We start from the raw sequence: 21547 nt of genomic DNA on the forward strand, positions 1-21547 counted from the left end.
GCTTCCGCCAGGAGAGTATCTAAATTGGCGGCTTTATCTTATAAAAGCCCTTATCTAATCTTCCATTCGGATAGGGCAGAACTGAGGACTCGTCCGCATTTTCTCCCTAAGGTGGTATCAGCGTTTCACCTGAACCAACCTATTGTGGTGCCTGCGGCCACTGGCGACTTGGAGGACTCCAAGTTGTTGGACGTTGTCAGAGCCTTAAAAATATACATTTCAAGGACGGCTGAAGTCAGAAAATCTGACTCGCTGTTGATACTATATGCACCCAACAAGTTGGGTGCCCCTGCTTCTAAGCAGACGATTGCTCGTTGGATTTGTAACACAATTCAACTTGCTCATTCTGTGGCAGGCCTGCCACAGCCTAAATCTGTTAAGGCCCATTCCACAAGGAAGGTGGGCTCATCTTGGGCGGCTGCCCGAGGGGTCTCGGCATTACAATTCTGTCGAGCAGCTACGTGGTCGGGGGAAAACACGTTTGTAAAATTCTACAAATTTGATACCCTGGCAAAAGAGGACTTGGAATTCTCTCATTCGGTGCTGCAGAGTCATCCGCACTCTCCCGCCCGTTTGGGAGCTTTGGTATAATCCCCATGGTCCTTTCAGGAACCCCAGCATCCACTTAGGACGATAGAGAAAATAAGAATTTACTTACCGATAATTCTATTTCTCGGAGTCCGTAGTGGATGCTGGGCGCCCATCCCAAGTGCGGATTATCTGCAATACTGTACATAGTTATTGTTAACAAATTCGGGTTATATTGTTAAGGAGCCATCTTTAAGAGGCTCTTTCTGTTATCATACTGTTAACTGGGTTTAGATCACAAGTTGTACGGTGTGATTGGTGTGGCTGGTATGAGTCTTACCCGGGATTCAAATTGCCTCCCTTATTGTGTACGCTCGTCCGGGCACAGTACCTAACTGGAGTCTGGAGGAGGGTCATAGGGGGAGGAGCCAGTGCACACCACCTGATCTGGTAAAAGCTTTACTTTTTTGTGCCCTGTCTCCTGCGGAGCCGCTATTCCCCATGGTCCTTTCAGGAACCCCAGCATCCACTACGGACTCCGAGAAATAGAATTATCGGTAAGTAAATTCTTATTTTCTTATTGTCCCATCTATATTAACCAGCTTGTTGAGGCCTGGCCGCCTCTGCCCTCTTGCAATACATCCTTCTATTCATTCTGTCTGTCTTATGAGCACACTTACTGTAATAAGTGCAAGGGCTGGCCAGATCTGGGAGCTTGCCACTTGTTAATCTGCACAATGCAGTTTGGAATTTGTACAACTACATACATTATATATATATATTCGTAAATACTAGAGTATAAGTCGACCCGAATATAAGCCGAGGCACCTAATTTTACCACAAAAACCTGGGAAAACTTATTGACTCGAGTATAAGCATAGGGTGGGAAATGCAGCTGTAGCCGTACACAGCCCTCAGTGCCAGATATGCCCTCATACTGCCAGATATGCCCCACAGTGTCTGATGTGCCCCCACAGTGCCTGATGTGCCAGATATGCCCCTCATGCTGCCAGATATGCCCCTCATGCTGCCAGATATGCCCCTCATGCTGCCAGATATGCCCCTCATGCTGCTGCCAGCTATGCCCCTCATGCTGCTGCCAGATATGCCCCCTCCCCAAGTGCCAAATATGCTGCCCCAGTGCTGTTACTTACCCCTCCGTCGATCCCGCGCTGTCTTCTGAAGGAGGGACAAGGAGCACACAGCGCGCGGCTCTCCTGTGTCCCCCCTGCATCTCCGGCGGCCGCGGCGGGTCTATTACAGGAAGTGCTGGTTCGTGATCAGAGGTCACGAACGGGTACTTCCTGTAATAGACCCGCCGCTGCCGCCGGAGATGCAGGAGGGACACAGGAGAGCCGCGCGCTGTGCGCTCCGTGTCCCTCCTTCACACTGCAGTCCCTGTCACTGTGCACTGACTCGAGTATAAGCCGAGGTGGCTTTTTCAGCACAAAAAAAAGTGCTGAAAAAAATAAATAAATAAATAAAATGTGTGTGTATGTATGTATGTATGTGTATATGTGTGTGTGTGTATATGTATATATATGTATATATATATATAATATATATATATATATATATATATATATATATATATATATATATATATATATAATTTTATTCGGGTACACTACGATATGCTGGCGGTCGGGCTCCCGGCGACCAGCATACCGGCGCCGGGAGCCCGACCGCCGGCTTACCGACATTGTGGCGAGCGCAAATGAGCCCCTTGCGGGCTCGCTGTGCTCGCCATTCTCCCTCCAGGGGGGTCGTGGACCCCCACGAGGGAGAATAAGTGTCGGTATGCCGGCTGTCGGGCTCAGTCACCGTGAGCCCGACCACCGGCATACTGAAGACCACCCATATTATTCTCGTATATTGGGGGGTGGGGGGTTGCTTAGTACCTTGATTCTACCAATGGAGATAATTCTTAGGTGGACATCAGTCATTGATAGCTACCAAGCGATGAACAATTTCTTTTCCACTTGAAATAGGTTTCACATTTGATTATAGCCCATTCTTTATGGAGATTTGTCCTGAAATAATTGCATTGGTTCAGTTGAACTTGTCTGCATCTTCTCCCATAAATGTCACCTTCATTCGTGCCCATTGCTTTGTCCAGTTGAGTCCACGTCTGAGGGTTGCATAGCAGAATCCGTGTCCAGTGTGGTCACATGTAGGGGGCAATTTTACAAGACTTGGCAGTTAGGCGCATTGGGCTGAGAAGCTGGGTCAGGTCCAATGTGACTGGGCAGAGACAGATAGTAGCGACCGTCTGCCGTCATTTCTGACATTTACCAACATGCCTGATCATAATCTGATCACAATACTATAAGGCCCCATAGTAATTTTTTTGCCACACACTTCAATATTGAACTCTGTGGGGCCGACTCAATTGTTTTACCCTGTGGCTACCACCAGGGGGCGCAGAACGGGTCAATTCAATTGTTGCTCTGTTTAGGCATCCAGTAAACGCGAGGGTGACTTATTTTTTTTCTTGCAGCCTCCTGAGGTGTGAGAAAAAAATGTGTGATAACTTTTCACTTTGGGTGTCCAAACAGAAGTTTGGGCACCCAAAGCAGGGAGTTTAGATGGCTAAACCCGGTTTGTTTGGGCGCGATGTGCATGGGGCCCAAAAAAACAATTGTTTGGGCGTCTAAAAAGTCCCGCTTAGACTTGCCTTTTAGACGGACAAAACAATTGAATCTGCTCCTGTGCATCCTGCAGTACTCCTTTAGAAATATTTAAAATTTGTTTAATTTTACAATTTACCTTAAAGGGACCAAACGATCAAAAAATGTTTTTGAAAAGCTTATCTCACGCTTGTAAAGTCAGGGGTGGCATTTGGTATTTATTTTATATTTTGCCATGAATTCATTATTTTATTCATTCATATTGGGTTTACGGTGGCCTACAAATTATTTAAATTTACAGGGATGACCTGAATCTAGTATTAACTTATCTGTCTAATTGTAATGACAATTTGTAATATGAAGACATTCCAACCAGTGGATTGGCAACCTTGATGCATTTGTCTTCTGTTAAAGCGTTTGTCTTGTTGGGAAAAGTTTGTCATTTTATTGTTGCTTTCGTATCACCTCTGTACCCCACTGTTGTACTAATAAAGATGTAGAGCTTTGAAATGACACACCTACGGGTGTGCTTCGGGAGTTTCCACTGAACCTGATTGGGTTGCTATACCCTCCAATCAGATTTCTTTCACTCGCAGTCAATGTCTCTTGTCGGGCTGTGTGCGATTCTAAAGAGCAGTGTTGTTTTAAATGTCATAAACCCTTTTATGGAAATGAAGTATCTCACATAATCCGGTGTAACCAGGATGCAGCTGCAAATTTCCTCTTATGCTTAATGTACCTTTTTTGTGCCGTTGCAGACTATTTCTTCCTTGACGGAGAGTTTAGCCACAGAGAGTCGCCAAGATAGCTGGCCCAGGTAGAAAACGGAGAACCCCTGACCCAGACACCGTTACAGACCCAGGGGGCCCATTGGTTTCCACCAAGCGGCAGAAGATGTCCCATCCTGCCGGTGGTGCTGGTCAGAGAAGGGTGACGCGTGGAACTGAGGATGCCGTCAACAAAAAGAAGCAGAAAGATCGCGTCAACCAGGAGAGCAAAGAAGGCAAGATGGCGGCCAGCGGTGAGCCCAGGAAAGGTCAGTTACGGAAATACTTCTTTCCTTTTGAATGTTCTATGACTCTTTCAAATAGATGAGCTTTGTATCCGATTGCGAACGTGACTCCTCGTTGGAAGGTTGCATTTTGGGCCTAATTCAGACCTGATCACAGCAGCAACTTTGTTAGCTAATGGGCAAAACCATGTGCACTGCTGGGGGGGGAGAGCAGATGTCACATGTGCAGAGATAGTTATGTAGCCCATACACTTGTGAGATATCAGGTACAATCCTTCGATTTTGACCGCATCTGTGAGATAAATCGAAGGATTGTATGCACATTTTAGGTACCATGCGATGCGCGGGCACGCCGGTCGAATGTCGCGCCGCAAGATATTAAGTGCTGCGCTTCATATTTATGTTTAAAAACACATGCGATATATCGCACTGCGATGGGCACCCGCCGGCCGCTCCCACTTGGCGGTGAGGTGCCCGTCACTTGATTTACCATGCAATCTATCGCATGATCACATGGTAATCACTTTGGCAGGGTCACGTCGTGGGGCACCGCACAAGTGTTTGGACACCATAAGATTTGGGTGGGTTTATTTTGTTTCTGTGCAGGGTAAATACTGGTTGTTTTATTTTTCTGTCAGCCACTAGAGGACACTGGCACAACTTCAAATCCGTGGTGATGATGGTGGCTTTACAGGGAGCTGGCACTTTAAATCTAAAAAGTGAAACAGGCTCCTCCTCCTCTATCCCCCATCACCCCTCATCTGCCCCCCCCCTGCAGTGCACATGGTTTTGCCCATTAGCGAACAAATTTTGCTGCTGCGATCAGATCTGAATTAGGCCCTTTGTTTGGACGGCACTGAGGTGCGCAAATGATTTTACCTGAATCGCGTAAGACCTGATGACCGCACGTTGCTGAAGCGAGAGTCCGCAGTGTAGCATTTAATGCTGCCGGTGAAATATCAAAACATTCCAAAAATGTTACGTATCCCTAACGCAGAGACTGAAGCTATATATAACCAATATTCAGCCTGACCATTCCTGGAAACTAGTGACCCTCATCGAGGCTCCAGGCACACAGTGGCTCACGCATAGATGTTGTCGCTGCTTAAGATTGCATTGGGCAGAGTAGTTTAAAACAGCTGCCTATACCAGGCGTAGGTGATGCCCATGGTTTCATTTTATTGGTTTCTTGTATTTTAGGGGTGAAGAAGTCTTTAGCATACAGTGACGAGGCTAGCTGGCACCGTTTCCTTTCTAACTGCTTAACTGTTGGAGATTATGGTTCATGAGGCTTAGCGCACCCTACCTCCGTATTGTTCTTTCTGTGCTCAGTAACATATGGCAGACATGTCCGATCAGCCTGCTGTAAGCAGAGTTTATTAGATATTTCTCTGGTTACCAAATGTGTGAATGAAATGTGAGAAAATCAGACGTACTGCATCTATTTCAGCTATATATAACTGACTGCAGTGCAGCGGAATCTGCATCGGGTTGCAAGAGAGCTGGTCTCCTCTTTGTGAGTCTCCGGTTCTCTTCCCTTAGGGCTGCAAACTTCTCGGCATTCTAAAAAGGCCACTGCCCTCTACTTATGACAGGTGTCGCTTAGTAAAGCAGTTGTCTAAATTGGCACATATGGTAATGGTGCAAAGTTGTCCAAAAAAGCGGGATTGTATAACAGTCTCATATTTATCAAGCCCAAAGGTTTGGTTAAGAGATTGTGGGCAAAGTAGCATGCCTTATTTAGCATCCTTTTTCCCATAGCCCCGCCACGGCCTGGGGTGATGACATACATATGGAAGTGAGAGCCGCCCAATGCGTGACTATTTTATACTGGGTGAGCTCCTACTAAAGTCTTCCTGGCCAAACCGTAGGCCTGATTCTGATTGAAAGTAAAGAGCGAAAAAAATCAGCAAGTGCACCTGGACTAAACCATGCTGCACTGCAGGTGGGGCAGATGTAACATGTGCAGAGAGAGTTAGATTTGGTGGGGAGTGTCCAACCTGAACTCTAAATTGCTGTGTAAAAATAAAGCTGTCTAACGTGGGCTACATGCAAAAGCAGCCGGTATTTGCCCTGCACAGAAAAAATATAAATACATTGCATGGAACCGCGGTTTATTCCATACACAAAGGTACCTGCTTTTTTTTTTTTTTGCTTTACTTCCAACTAGGAGACCGACCCAGAGCTAGCAAAAATCCTACAATGATAAAATCATCTAACCTGTTTATTTGAATAGCAGTTTTACAATAGGATTTGATGCAACTGTTTACTTCTACTATTAAGTGGGGTGCCAGTACTACAACTCCCAGCATTGTAAAGCAGTGATGTGATTTTCATGGGATAGGTGATGGTTTTCCATATTGCTGGACTGCTCCTTGGGATGATGTTTTCCTTCCTCCTTGGCGTGTACTGAGGGTATGAGTGTAGGATGAGTAGTGTAACTGTTCATTGACCCATCTAGGAGTGGTTGTTGAACACTCGCTGCAGTCTGTGTGTACTCACCACTGCTTAGTATCGGCCCCTTAAGAAAGTTTGGGTGGTAAAAAAAAACAAAGCAGCATGTTGTCAATGCTCCACCCTTGTACTTTACGGGGTATATTCAATAAGAGTTGGGCCCATTCCGGCATGCAGTTGTCGAAATGGACCCGACAACCCCTATTCAAAGAGCGGCCAAATCCGACTGTCGGATTTGGCCATCCCCGGTGTCCTGTCCTGTTGCTGCTGTCAGCGGCTGCGGGTGCGCAGACAGCGGCAGCAGGGGGAGCGGTCAGCGGCGCCGGGGGGGAGATGTCTACGGCGGTGGGGAGAGCAGTGGAGGAGACCGAGCGGACGGTGGGGAGGAGACGGGGGAGCAGCAGCGTAACTGGAGCCTCACGGCAGCGTCCACCCGGCTCCAGCAATCGGGACCTCGCTTGCTGGAGCCGGGTGGATGCTGCCGCTGGGTTCCTGCTCTCATCGCTGCTCCCCCGTCTCCTGCTCTCAGCTCCCTCATTTTTTTGAAAGTCGGCTTGAGATTGTTGGAAACGGGGCTAAAACCTGTCGGGCTTGGCCCCGCTTCCGACAATGCACGCCGATCAGCATGCATTCCGACAAGTTGGGTTTCCCGACTTGTTGGGAAAAAATGGGGCCGTAATGAATAGGTTGGAACCCTTGCCGACCTAAAACTGTCGGAAGCTGCCGTCTTTCTGACAAGACGGCAGCTTCCGACAGTTACTGAATATACCCCTTAATAGAGGAGGGGCTTCGACAACTTCGATGCCTCGTTAATATTCAGATGTAATATGCAACCAGTGTGAACGAGTCGGTAATATGAGCTTCATTTGTCTGACCTCTGTACAGATTGCCAGTGTTTCCTATCACCAGCGGTTTTTCTACAGTCTCGCACCACAATCAGAACCGCCGGCTCTGACGACTCTAGGGAGAGTCCTGTAAATGTGTATCCACTGGCATCTTTTTGAAGCATGTTGTTGCTATAGTAACAAGACACCTACGTACACATACTTATAGCATGCACTTGTCACTAAGCAACTGTAAACAAGTGATGTAATTACACAGCGATTCCACGACACAATTAAGGTTTCATTACAGAAAGTCCCTTTATGTGTGGGTGGTAATTAGATTGTAAGCTCTGCTGGAGCATGGACTGATGTGAAGGAATATGAACTCTGAGCGTGTAGCTCTGCGCTACTGTATATAAAGAGTAATAATAATGCTAGAGATTTTTCTACCATAAAGGGAAACCGATGCAAACAAATTGGGCCTAATAAATGTAAAACTGCTAACTCCCCCCCCCCCCCCCCCCCCCCCCCCATAACACCCCCCAACCCCTTTCCCGTTATTAACTTCTCTATATGCGCATGAACTATGTTCCCCGGTTTTTAAGTCTCAGTTTAATAGAGACTATACATTATACCCGGGGTGAATTCAATTCAAAGCAATGTGCCGTGTGCCCGGCTGCGCATATATCGGCTGTTTAGGATAGTGCCGACATAGAGACCGATATCTGCCACCAGTATGGGGTACAAGGGGGCACTTGCAATACCGGCAGGTGCCATGTGCAGTTTAGGAGCGGCAGTACGGATGGTGTAATGGTTAGCATTACTGCCTCACAGCAATGAGGTCATGGGTTCGATTCCCACCCTGGCCCTAACTGTGGAGTTTGTATGTTCTCCCCGTACTTGCGTGGGTTTCCTCCGGGTACTCCGGTTTTCTCTCACAATCCAAAAATATACTGGTAGGTTAATTGGCTTCTAACAGAATTAACCCTAGTGTGATTGTGTATATGTGTACATGTGGTAGGGAATATAGATTGTAAGCTCCACTGGGGTAGGGACTGATGTGAATGGTCAAAATATTCTCTGTAAAGCGCTACGGAATATGTGTGCGCTATAAAAATAACTGGTAATAAATGAATAATATTGCGTCCATCGCATAGAAAGGAATCGCCCCCTCCCCTTTTAATGGGATAGTTCTTGTACAGACTTATTATATGTAGATGTTTTGCTTCATTAAAAGGACTGCATTCATTATATATTATACCTGAGTGAAATTAAAGAAGTAGTAACTAGTGTGAAAGCAAAAAAAGATGGTATTTAGGAAGCATAAGCAGACTCAAAATAATGAGGACTACGAGGTGTATCTTATCAAATGGAAGGAGGCTAAGGTAATTGGATTTGTAAAGGCAGATGCTGAAGAGAAAATGGCCCAGTCCATAGGTGTGGGGGGAGGGGGTGCAAAACCTTTGCTGTATATAAGTGAAAGGAGAAACTCAAACAGGAATGACAAGACAAAGAGTGAGAGTTTGGTTGAGGGAGACAATGTAATAGCAGAGTATCTAAATATGAGGTAGATAAAAGCATATTTACAGAGGAGAAGCTCTTAACAGAACACAAAACTGAAAGTTGCTAAATCAATGGGGCCAGATGGAATACATACAATGATACTAAAAGAGCTTAAAGGGGTGCTGGTATCACCATTTACAGAAATATTTAACCTGCCACTAGCTACAGGAGTAATTCCAGAGGACTTGAAATAGCGCAGGTAATCCCACTGCACAAAAGTGGAAGGAAGGAAGAGGCAAGTAACTACTGACCAGTAAGCCTTACATCAGTAGTGGAGAAAGTAATGGAAACACTATTAAAAGTAAGAGTTGTGGAATATCTCAAATCCAGCAATTTACAGGATCCAAAACAAAATGGATTTACCGAGGGGAGATCATGCCAAACAATTTTTCTCTAGCATCCATAAGGGATATTGGGGGAGACTTGGTATGATGGGGTATAGACGGGGTCCAAAGGAGCCAGTGCACTTTACATTTTCTTCACTGGGTGTGCTGGCTCCTCCCCTCTATGCCTCCTTCCACAGGCAGTTTAGAAGAAAGTGCCCCCAGGAGAGGATGCACATCTCTGAGCTCCAGAGAGTTTTCTTCAATTTATTTGTCTTGTCTGTTATTTTCGGTTTGCTGTTTGGGCAACAGCATACGTGCACCGTGGGAGTTGGGGGGGGGTCGGCCTCTGGCCTCTTGAGGTGCAGGGCTGCTTCTCCGCTGCAGGACCATCGTCCTGAGGGGTTGTTCAGCAGGGCACTGCGCCTTGGCTGTCACAGCCGCAACATGCTGCACACCCCTAACACTGCCTGAGTTTGTAAGCTTGCGAGCAGGGCCTTCCTACCTCTATGTCTGTCTGTTTTGTTGTATTACTGTTGTTCTAATTGTAAAGCGCAACGGAATATGCTGCGCTATATAAGAAACTGTTAATAAATAAGAACGTCTGTGGTGAGTACAAACCGGGGGTCCCCGCTACGGGGGACCCCCGGTTCATAGTGTGGCTGAACGCGGGCGCGGCATACGGGACACTACTGGGGAGGTCCCGCTAGAGCCCCTCGTGTAGACTGGCTATAAATTGCTTGAACTAGCACTTGTGTGATATTTTTAAGCAAAACGGAGGCATTACCAGTAGAAATATTCACTGTAGCTTCGGCGCCCTTGGGGGGGGGGGGGGGGGGGGGAGCTACCTCAGAGCGGGACGAGAGCCGTTTTGGTACCTTTCTCTGCTTAATACAGCCACAGACAGCACACACAGTGCTTCCTGCCTCACAAGACACGCTGGAAAACTGGTACAGGGTGTAGCAAAGGGGGAGAGCCGCTATTGTACACAATCTGTGTCCTCTGAAGGACTGAATTTCTTAGTGGTTACTGTGATATAGTGAGCTGACAACCTCACTGGGGCTGTGCTGGTGTCCTTCTCTCTCTGTGTCTCCTGTCACCTACAGTAGGGCAGGCGTGCTATTACTGTCTGTGTGTATGTTATTGTGTTTTACTGTGAAACATGGGTAAACAAAAACTGTGCCGTGTCTGCCACATCAGATTCTCTCCATTATCATCTGATTCTGTTTCATGTAACCAATGCAGCCAATCTTCACAACTCGGTGAAGAGGCTGGGGGAGAGTGTTCAGAGGCCACATGGCTAGGGTCTCTTAAAAGTATGAAGTCTGATATGTCATCACAACTCACTGCTAATGTGTTGAAAACTCAGCTACTACAACAGGCTGTTGCAGATTTAGCTTCTAGGGCTGATGTTAGACAGCCCCCTCCTCTCATGCAGGGCCACAAGAGAGTGGTTTACCTGCTCTACTATCTGACACACATGAGGATATACAAGAGGATGGATGGGGAGGACTTGGACCCCGTTAGTGGGGATACCGATTCTGCTCAGGGTATTGAACCCCTAATTCTGGCTATTCGGGGCGTGTTAAAGCTCCCTCTAGAGGACACTGCGTCACAGCAGTCGTTTTTCTTTACACAAAACAAGCCTAATGTCGCTTTCCCTGATTCTGCAGAGTTAGATGACCTATTTAAGCTGGCCTGGAAAAATCCAGATAAAAAATTTCAAGTGTCAAAAAAGTTTTTGCGCACTTTCCCATTTGCTCCTGAAGGTAGGACATTTTGAGAGGAACCCACGGGGGTTGATGTATCAGTCTCTCGTCTGTCCAAAAAGGCGGTGATGCCTGCCCCAGGCTCCTTTACCATAAAGGATCCTGGGGATATGAAAATAGAAGCTACGCTCAAATCTATTTACATGGCAGTGGGTGTCTCGCAAAGACCGGTCATTGCAGGTTGCTGGATGACCCATCCTATTCATTCCTGGGTCACTCAAATTCACGCATCCTGTGTGATTCGCTTAAGGAGATGGGTAATAATAATGCTAGGACTTCTGCCATGGCAGTGTCGGCGCACAGGGCCTTGTGGTTGCGTCAGTTGATAGCGGATGCGGAATCCAAATGCAGTGTGGAAACCCTCCCCTTTTCTAGGGAATGAGTTGGATACATGGATTTCCAAAGTTACGGCTGGGAAATCCACGTTTGTTCTCTCTGCGTCCCTGCCGGCGAGACCCTCCTATACGGGGCCATCTCTTCAGTCCTTTTCGGTCTAATAGATTTTTATTTAAGGCCAGAAGGCACCAGAGGTAAGTCAAGAAAGCCTGCCAGCACCAGCTCTCAGGAACAGACCACCAGTTCTGCTTCCGCTAAAGCCTCACCATGACGGTACCCGCCCACCAAGAGGGGATCTCTAGGTGGGAGCTCCACTGCGCCACTTTGGCCGCATCTGGGAGACTTCCTGCCAGGATACTTGGGTCAGGGATCTCGTTTCTCACGGCTACAAGCTGGAGTTCAACAGTGCTCTTCCCCAACGATTTTTCAAATCAAGCTTACCAGCTTTGGAGGATTTGCGGGTTACGTTGCAACAGGCCATCATAAGGTTTGCCCAGTCCCACGTCATTGTTCCAGTACCAATTCCACAACGAGGCAAGAGTTATTACTCCAACCTGTTTGTGGTGCCGAAACCGGATTGTTCGGTAAGGTCCATTTTGAACCTAAAGTCCTTGAACCCTTACCTGAAGGTGTACAAGTTCAAAATGGAATCCTTGGGAGCAATGATTGCGGGCCTGGAGGACCAGGATTTCATGGTTTCCTTGGATATCAAGGACGCCTGTCTCCATATTCCGATTTGGCCGCCTCATCAGGCGTACCTGAAGTTTGCCCTGCTGGACAATCACTACCAATTCCAGGCACTACCCTTCGGCCTGTCCACAGCTCCGAGGGTGTTCGCGAAGATGATGGCGTAGATGATGTTCCAGCTCCGAGTCCAGGGAATAAATATTGTTCCTTACCTGGAAGATCACCTGATCAAAGCAAGATCCAGGGAGCTTTTGCTGCTCCATATCGAATGCACTATCCAACTTCTGTCACACCATGGGTGCATCCTCAACTTACAGAAGTCCCACCTGGAGCAGTCTCAGTGGCTCCTGTTCCTGGGAATGTTGCTGGATACTGTGGCCTGGAAGGTGTTCCTACCAGAGGATACGGTGAGAACACTTAAGGAGTTGGTCCGCATGGTGCTGCGACCTACTCGAGTGCTCATCCATCGTTGCATAAGATTGCTGGGAAAGATGGTCGCCTCGTACGAGGCGATCCAATATGGGAGGTTCCATGCCAGGACTTTTCAGCTGGATCTCCTGAGCAAATGGTCTGGATCACTTTTTCAGATGCACCGGATGATACGGCTGTCGCCTCAAACCAGGATTTCCCTCCTGTGGGAGCTGCAATCCTCCAATCTCCTGGAGGGCCGGAGATTTGGGATTCAGGATTGGATCCTCCTCACAACGGAGTCTGAGAGGATGGGGAGCTGTCTCCCAAGGGGCGCAGTTCCAGGGCAGGTGGTCAGCCCACGAAGCCCTCCTTCTGATCAACATTCTGAAACTTTGGGCGATCTACAATGCTCTGCTTCAGGCTTCTCCTCTGCTCAAGGATTGCACGATCCAAGTACAGTCGGACAACGCAACAGCAGTGACGTATATCAATCGACAAGGAGGAACAAAAAGCAGAGCCTGCATGCGAGAGGTGTCAAAAATACTCCTCTGGGCAGAAAGAAATGCAAGAGCAATGTCGGCAATCTTCATTCCGGTTGTGAACAACTGGGAAGCAGATTTCCTGGGTCTCCACCAGCAGGTGTTCCAACAGATCATCCACCGGTGGGGCTGCTTACAGATAAACATGATGGCTTCTCGTCTCAACAAGAAGCTTCATTAGTATTGCTCACATACCAAGGACCCTCAGGCGAGGGCAGTAGATGCACTGACGTCACCTTGGCCTTACCGGCTGGTCTACCTGTTTCCTCCGATTCCGTTGCTCCCAAGGGTGCTCAAGCGCATCAGACATCAGGGAGTCCAGGCAATTCTGATTTCCCTGGATTGGCCTCGGAGGGCATGGTATGCGGATCTTCTGGACATGTCCATAGAAGACCCTTGGCCTCTACCTCTCAGAAGAGATCTTCTACAAAGAATGTTCGTCTACCTGGACTTACGGTGATTTCGTTTGACGGCATGGAGGTTGAGCGGAACATCCTAGCTCACAAGGGCTTTTCCAAAAAGGTTATTGCTATCATGGTTCAGGCCAGGAAACCTGTGACGTCAAAACTCTATCATCTTATCTGGAGAAGATATGTCTCTTGGTGCGAAGAACTCCACTTGGGACGTTTTTTTTAACGTTTCCTGCAGGATGGTGTGGATAAGGGCTTACGTCTGGGTTCCATTAAGGTCTAGATTCCGTCTCTCTCCATTTTCTTCCAGAAAAAATTGGCAGTGTTGCCAGAAGTTCAGAACTTCTTACAGGGGGTACTCCACATACAACCTCCTTTTGTGCCGCCTACGGCGCCCTGGGATTTTAATGTACAGTTGGAATTTCTACAGTCCTGCTGGTTTGAACCTCTGATGACGGTAGAGGAGAAGTACCTCACGTGGAAGACGGTGATGTTACTGGCCCTGGCTTCTGCTAGGCGTGTCTCAGAATTAGGGGCCTTATCGTGTAAAAGTCCGTACTTGGTCTTTTATGAGGACAGAGCGGAACTCAGGACTAGGCAGCAGTTCCTACCGAAGGTTGTCTCCGCGTTTCACCTGAATCAACCTATTGTGGTTCCGTCCAGTTCTGATACTTCTACTCTTCCAAAGGCGTTGGATGCTTTGCGTGCCTTGAAAATCTATATCAAGCGAACAGCTCGGATCAGAAAGACTGTTTCCTTGTTCGTGCTCTATGATTTGCAGAAAAAAGGGTTGTCCTGCTTCAAAGCAGTCCATTGCTCGTTGGATTAGGCTTACTATCCAACAGGCCTATGTCGGCAGCCTTACCTGTTCCTAAGTCTCTGAAGGCCCCCTCTACGAGATTGGTGGGCTCTTCCTGGACGGCTGCCCGTGGAGTCTCGGCCTTGCAACTATGCCGAGCTGCTACCTGGTCGGGGAAGAACACATTTTGTGAAGTTCTACAAGTTTGATACCCTGGCCAAAGAGGATACCCAGTTTGGGCAGGTGGTGCTGCAGGTGTCTCCGCACGTTCCCGCCTGTACTGGAAGCTTTGGGACGTCCCCATCGTACTAGATTCCCCAATATCCCTTATGGATGCTAGAGAAAATAGGATTTTAATTACCTACCGGTAAATCCTTTTCTCGTAATCCATAAGGGATATTGGGCGCCCGCCTCAGTGCGTTGACTTTTCTGCTGGTTCTCTTTTATGTCGTTACCTGTTCAGCTGTTGTTGTTGTTGTTGTTGTTTCCAGCCGTTGCTGGTTGTTGTATGTTAGTGGTTTGCTGGTTTATAAATCTCACCACTCTTTGTTGTCTTGTTTCCTTCTGTCATATATGTCCTTTCTCCTTTGGGCACTGTTTTACCTATAACTGCCTGTGGGAGGGGGCATAGTGGAGAGGAGCCAGCACACCCAGTGAAGAAATTTAAAGTGCACCGGCTCCATTGGACCCCGTCTATACCCCATCGTACTAGATTCCCCAATATCCCTTATGGACTACGAGAAAAGGATTTACCGGTAGGTAATTAAAATCCTATTTTCTATCAGTCCCTTATGCGGTGCGAGCATAAATCAACGTTAACTGGTGCATCGGGTGTGTGCGCGCGATCGTTGGCGTATACAATATAAATTATTTCTTAATATAGCGATCTACATATACATCTCTTGCTATACATGTTTATATTTCATAAGATAGTGCCGATCACTGTGCTCTTGGAATCTGAATACCATTCTTGCGCGTATGTAAATGAAGTGTTAGTGTAGACTTTAGTAAAATGTATCATTAATGTGGTTTTTTTCCTTCTGACTGCAGATATGATGATTGACTGGAAGCAGAATTCCGGGGAAGTGATTGTAAAACTGAACCCTGGGCTGGGAGCTTTAAATGTGGACGAGCTGAAGGCTGAGTTTACAGATACAGACTGTGTGATCAATTTCCCAGGTAACAGTCTGGAGTCTGAAAGGCTTTGTGAAACAAGTAATCATTACTGGGGTCAGAGATCCAACTTTTCTTTATATCTGTAATGCTGGCCTCACACCACGATACGGGCAGAAATATTGTGCATTGTCCTAATTGCGCAGCGCGTCTGGTCCCCAGCACTAGGCCAAATACTTTTTATTGTTTTTTAAATACAATAATTCTATTTGCAGCGGTGGTTATGCATAGGGTGGGCTATGTTTCACACTTTAGGTGGCCACTTGCTACGAAAGGAACAGACTGTTCCTTCCAGTAACCCCAGCAATTTTTTTCCATGTGTTCAGGGCTCCCCTGCTTGGAGGGTGCAAAACCAGCCCAGGAGAGAGCACCGTTGCTCCAGTTCCACTTTCATCCCTCTCCATTTTGCCTTTCCTGGTGGGTATATTCCCTAATTCAGCCCATCACAGCCCCGATGAGACTCTTGTTTTCAGAAAGTCCGTAGTGGACGCTTCCTTGAGTGAAAGGAAGATAAAACCAGGGAGAAGTATGAGACTGTGGCCCTATATAAAATGGAAAGTGCTTTTGCCTCTGAGTCTTCATGACTTTCAATACCAGGACCACCACCTGCGCAGCATTATCAGAAAGCGGACACCTTTTGCCACAGATTTAATGAGCTTGTATCTGGGTAATTTATGAACAAATATTTGCTTCTGTGTCTGTCTCTTGGAGCCCTTTCCTCAGGAAGGTCTGGAGGTGGGACCCTATCCAGCTGTGGACACTTCAGCTCCGTGGCTCTCTAGGAACTATCTAAAAAAATAAAAAATAAAATAAAATAAAAAACCCTTTTGTCCACTACATGGAGCGAAATGTAATATTGAGCAAATAAAGAAATTGTGCAGAATTGGCAAATGCTCTGCTTTAATGTCATCCCCAATCAGTGCTAGGCTAACTTCTGCATGGTGCACATTAACATTGTGTGTGTGTTTGTGTAGCTAGGGTCTGAGCTCTGGTGAGTAAAGTGAAATGTTGACACTTGTTCAAGCCCCGAGATTATGGTCCTTATCCTGTGTGTGTGTGACGCAGGTTACGCTTTTTTCTATGTGATCTGTGTTTTGCCTGAATTCATTGAGCACGCGTTTTGTATTTTACAGAAGGCAATCAATGGAATTGTCATTTTCATGAAGAAATCGAAGGCTCTTGCAGTAAAATTCAGTATAAAGAAAAAGGAAACTTCCTGCAACTAATTTTTCAGAAGAAAATCCCAATGAACAAATGGCCAAGTCTCCAGGTAACGCTGATCTTATATCTTGTTAGCTAAATAGCTTTGCCTAAAATAGTTTTACTTAACACTTCTGGAGAAATGGCTGCGTGCTGCAGATCCAATGGCTCTAGGGAGAGGAAGGAGCAGGTTAGTAACCCTTTAGGGGAGATTGATTTGTAGCCAAAGAGCAGAAGGTGCCTGCCAAAAGGGTCAGATGAACCTGCATAGGCTAACCTTCCATCGCACCTCTTAGATGTGCACAGGAAACTCAGCAGTGTTGGCCTACCACGTTCTACTGCGATGTGTGCGCATCCGACTATTGCAACACGCATAACGGCCGCCGTAATTATCAGTGCATCCTTGCACCAGTCCTACCCTGGGTACAAAAGCTAGGTCTAAAAGCACATGTAATTACGCGTACGCATAGCCCACCATTGTACTGATACTCCCTCTCTGAATTAGATTACGTACAAACACACTGTTACCACCTCGTTAGGCCTCTTCAGCCACTACTGGCGTTCCATATGACTCTGCGTTGCTCGTGTTTGTGTGCGCTCCTCTCCAAACTATGCACAGTGCGTTCAGCTCAACATCAGCCCAGAGTACATTACTGGTTCTTTATCTAAAGCTGCCGTAAGTCTCATAGGGGGTCATTCCGAGTTGATCGCTAGCTGAAAATGTTCGCTGCGGTGCGATTAAATGAAAAACCGGCACTTATGCGCATGCGGCGCAGTGCGCACGCGCAACGCACTTTCACAACGAACAATGTCGTTTCACACAGGGTCTAGTGAAGCTTTTCAGTCGCACTGCTGGCCACAGAGTGATTGACAGGAAGTGGCTGTTTCTGGGTGTCAACTGACCGTTTTCAGTGAGTGCTCGAAAAAACGCAGGCGTGCCAGGAAAAACGCAGGCGTGGCTGGGCGAACGCAGGGCGTTTTTGTGACGTCAAAACAGGAACTGAACAGTCTGAAGTGATCGCAAGCGCTGAGTAGGTCTGAAGCTACTCAGAAATGGCACAATTATTTTTTGTAGCCGCTCTGCGATTCTTTCGTTCGTACTTCTGCTAAGCTAAAATACACTCCCAGTGGGCGGCGGCATAGCGTTTGCATGGCTGCTAAAAACTGCTAGCGAGCGATCAACTCGGAATGACCCCCATAATTCGTTACTAGCCAGTCAAAGTGACGGAACAACATAACAGTAATGGATAGAAAAAGAATGATACTGCGCTCTCTGTGCGATAATGGGCATCTGTGAGAAGAATGCAGCTGGGGGCGTGGCTGTACTACGTCAGCCCAATTTAAAAGTGTCAACAAACGGATAATAGCTCCCTGCGCAAAACTCCACAGTAAATACAATAAACTCAATATAATAAATTAAAATGATTTATTTTGATATTTATCTTCATTCAACTGTTATATAATATACTGAATAAAACAGCTCCTATGTCATATGATATGTGCCAGTTAATGTATCATGGATATTCCTATATCTGCGTGTCTACAACCTAGTACCGGCACACCAAACAAAAACATTCATACATGTGAAACAGACAAAGACAAAAACAAATAGTTGCAAGCGTTTATAAGCTTATATGTGGTAGGGCGAAGCGCCTTGTAGCGTCTTACTCTCATCTACCCGTTTGAGTATATAGTATTGACCCAATTACCAAAGTCTGTCTGTATAAAAGTTGTTTTTCATATGTGAAATCACAGTCTTATGCGGTGATGGTTAAATTAAATACCGTGTGAGGAGAGTCCCATAAGGTCCTGGGTGCAGTGTCTCACCTCCTCCGTGCACTTATATATCTGCTGTGGGATTTTCCGTGCAAAAAGGAATGAGTCCTCTCCGTTCGGCATAAGGCAGAGATGATCTGCTTACCTCCCCCGTTCTGTGCTCTCACTATCCGGTTTTCCCTTGATGGCATGCGTCCTTCTCCGGGAAAGGAATAGATATCTGCCGGCAGACTAACTTGCAGTGCGCTTCCGTATTCGACGCCGCTGTCAAGGAATCAGTGTTATCGGCAATCGACGCGTTTCGCCTGAAAGGCTTCATCAGGATGGAATGTAATGTCAGTGCCGGCGCCTGTGTGTGCGTCCGAACGGAGAGACAGTTGACTTGCTCCGTCGGATGCCATCTAGTGGCAGATGGCACACGAAAACACTTGAATTCCATCCATAGAGGTGAGGTGCACAGTGTCTTGTCTCTACGCCAGCTACCAGTAGAAGAGAAGGTTCAGTCTCTGTCCTTCCAGCTCTGAGGGGAGAGGAGGGAGCGGTATAGCACTGCTGAAGTGGGGGGACGAGGTCACCTACCCCACACCTGGTCCCTATTATGGTGCATATCCTGAATTAGAAGGACAAGGGGTTGGTATTATTACAAGTCCATTTTCAGGCGGCGATAGGCTTTATTATATAAAACACTTCTAACAGTAGATCCGTAGTTGCTTTATTACGGATTTATTGCCCGTGGCTCTCATGAATTACACTATGATCTTTATTCAGTGCTTCAGTTCTTTTAAGACATTCTCTATAGTCAAATAACCACTGAATGAAATGTTTTAGTTTAAACTGAAATGTGTTTTTCTTATATTCCTGGGCAGAAGAAGAAGAAAGATCTTGTGAAGGAGCCGGGAAAGCTGGCTGCAGTTAAGGAAAGTATAAAGGTAAAAATCCCTTTGAAATTGTCTGTATCTGATGCACATCAGGCGAAGCCCACTGCGAACGCAGAGACGAGAAAGATTAAACCAGAAGTGAAGAGCGCGAGACGGGAGCAGGACACGGGCGAGCTGAAAGCTGGTGCGAGGAGTCCTCTTACACGGAGATCTGCTGCTACCTCTGCCGTGCAGAGCGGGACACAAGCTAAGAGAGGCTCGCCCCCTAAGACGCTTCCCTCAGCCTCTGCTCGTGACGCCAGTCCCAGAAGCCAGAAAGCTGTCAGCTCCGACGAGTGCCCTAAAAGTGTCAGCTATAAAGGGCCAAACAAATCTGTGGACAGAGTCCAAGCTGGGGACGTCTCAGTGCCGCCCAAACCTGCAAGTCACGGAGTAGAACTGCACAATGGCACAGGAAGCCAGGTAGGGGCGTCTGAGCACCGATCTCTGTTGTGTTTTACGTGATACCCGTCGTCTGCATTGCTCACTCAGTCTGTCTTTACTCTTCAGCTTTGTTTTTTTTCTAGGTGTTAAAGTATTATATTGAATTTGCAAATGTTTTTTGTCAAGGGAACCATATTATTTTCACATTCCAAACTTCCAAATCTGCTCCCCCTCGTTTCTTCCCAGTTACACCCTGACTCCCCTAGACTGTAAGCTCTTCCAATCAGGTCTCTGTGACCTCTTCCCGATCAGCTCCTGTGATCTTTTCTGTCTGAGGATGCCGGGTCACTTAGCTCCCCTGTCAGTCACTTGGATGTCTTTATTTTTCGCTGATTGACACCCCCATCAGCCCTTGTACTTTTATATGAAATCATTTTTGTTTCCCTGTAATTTTTGCCCCCTGTACATTGCTACGGACACTCGAACTACACGAGGTCATCTGTTTCACTAAGTGCCGGTGGCGAGATGACGTATGGTTTCTAAAATTACTCATCTACACGTTGTCCTTTTGGCTCAGATTACCAAATGTAAAGTGGAGCTCCTTCTAAATATAGAGCCTAATCCCTCTCTTACGGCGTTTGTTTTTTTGAAGGGTGGGTGGTGGGGCACTTTCCTAAGACAAGTAGGTTTAACCACCTAATTGGTGAGGTCTTGTGGGATGCAACAGCAGCCAGCTGGACTTTCACTTTCCATGTGACCGGTCATCCACCGTTGTTCCCCTGGCTTTTAAACTGGAAATCCATTCAGCACAAGATTTCCTCCTGCTTCTCATTAGTGTCAGTGATGTAGCGGCCTGTGACCGCCAGTGCCACTAGTGGTTGGGGGGGGGGGGGGGGGGGGGCGGGGCGCGTTCGTGGAGCAAATACCTTGTGGCTAAATGAGCATGCAGTCCACCAATTCATGAAGGACCATTGACAACCTGTACTGTACTCTTGTGAAATAACCTTTGTAGACCATGTTGGGAGAGGGCCATACTTTGCCAGCAGTGTACTTCCAGTGCTTTGTCTGTGCTTGCTGCATCATGGTGGCACTCTGGAGGAGATACAGGGGTTGGGGTCATCTCTGCACAAATTTGTCCATAATAGAAAATGGCTATTGGGTGCTCTCCCTAAGTAAGGGATGGTTGCTGAATGGGTGTGGGGTGTATTATTACTAGTGGACCTACTTTTAGTAACTATAGTTAGGTTGGCTTGGATCACTTTGGCAGGCATGTACAGTCCTAAAACAAAAACACATTTGCCCATTTCAATCCAGGAGTATGGCCACAAGTGCCCCATTGTCCGGTCTAGACCCAATTAATAAATTACAGTTTTCTTGCAGATTGGTACTTCTGAGAGAGGAAAAGGTCACCTTCCAGATCCGCAGACGTTGCTCCAACCAGCCATACCACTAGTACAGCCGGTATGTTCTAGCGCACAGAGCCACAATATGCCAGTTGACGTCGCTTTGGACATCGGAATGCCGGCTACAAAGGTTCCCCTACCTTCTTCAGAGCGGGTAACTGAGGACCAGTGTCAGGAGGAGCTTCCAAAGACCCAACCGGTGCTTGACGATGAGGAAACTGTGTTTGGCTCCCAGTCAATGGTTACGCCACAAGGTGACAGCTGCCAGTTAGAGGACACGGCTGAAAAACGAGTTCCTTCCAGAGATTGCAGTCTAGAAGATACACCAGAAGGTAATGATGATTAATGATGATGGCTTGGGTGATTGATTCATTGCATCTCTGCACTTTATTTATTGTACCTTTTTATG

General features: G+C 47.0%; 1 protein-coding gene across 11 annotated transcripts in view; it reads left to right on the forward strand.

Moving 5' to 3' along the window:
* Positions 1–21547, forward strand: part of USP19 (ubiquitin specific peptidase 19) — a 156221-nt gene that overhangs the window by 25057 nt on the left and 109617 nt on the right. For 10 of the 11 annotated variants that reach the window (XM_063941103.1, XM_063941105.1, XM_063941108.1 and 7 more), the window contains exons 2-6: positions 3917–4194; positions 15336–15464; positions 16592–16728; positions 19301–19774; positions 21116–21470. In XM_063941103.1, the coding sequence (XP_063797173.1) occupies positions 4053–4194; positions 15336–15464; positions 16592–16728; positions 19301–19774; positions 21116–21470 (1237 nt within the window). In that variant the 5' untranslated portion in view covers positions 3917–4052. The remainder of the gene's footprint in view (positions 1–3916; positions 4195–15335; positions 15465–16591; positions 16729–19300; positions 19775–21115; positions 21471–21547) is intronic. The other variant, XM_063941113.1, reaches the window with a different exon arrangement.

Source organism: Pseudophryne corroboree, chromosome 9 (genome assembly GCF_028390025.1).
Source record: "Pseudophryne corroboree isolate aPseCor3 chromosome 9, aPseCor3.hap2, whole genome shotgun sequence".
In the NCBI taxonomy this organism is placed as follows: domain Eukaryota; kingdom Metazoa; phylum Chordata; class Amphibia; order Anura; family Myobatrachidae; genus Pseudophryne; species Pseudophryne corroboree.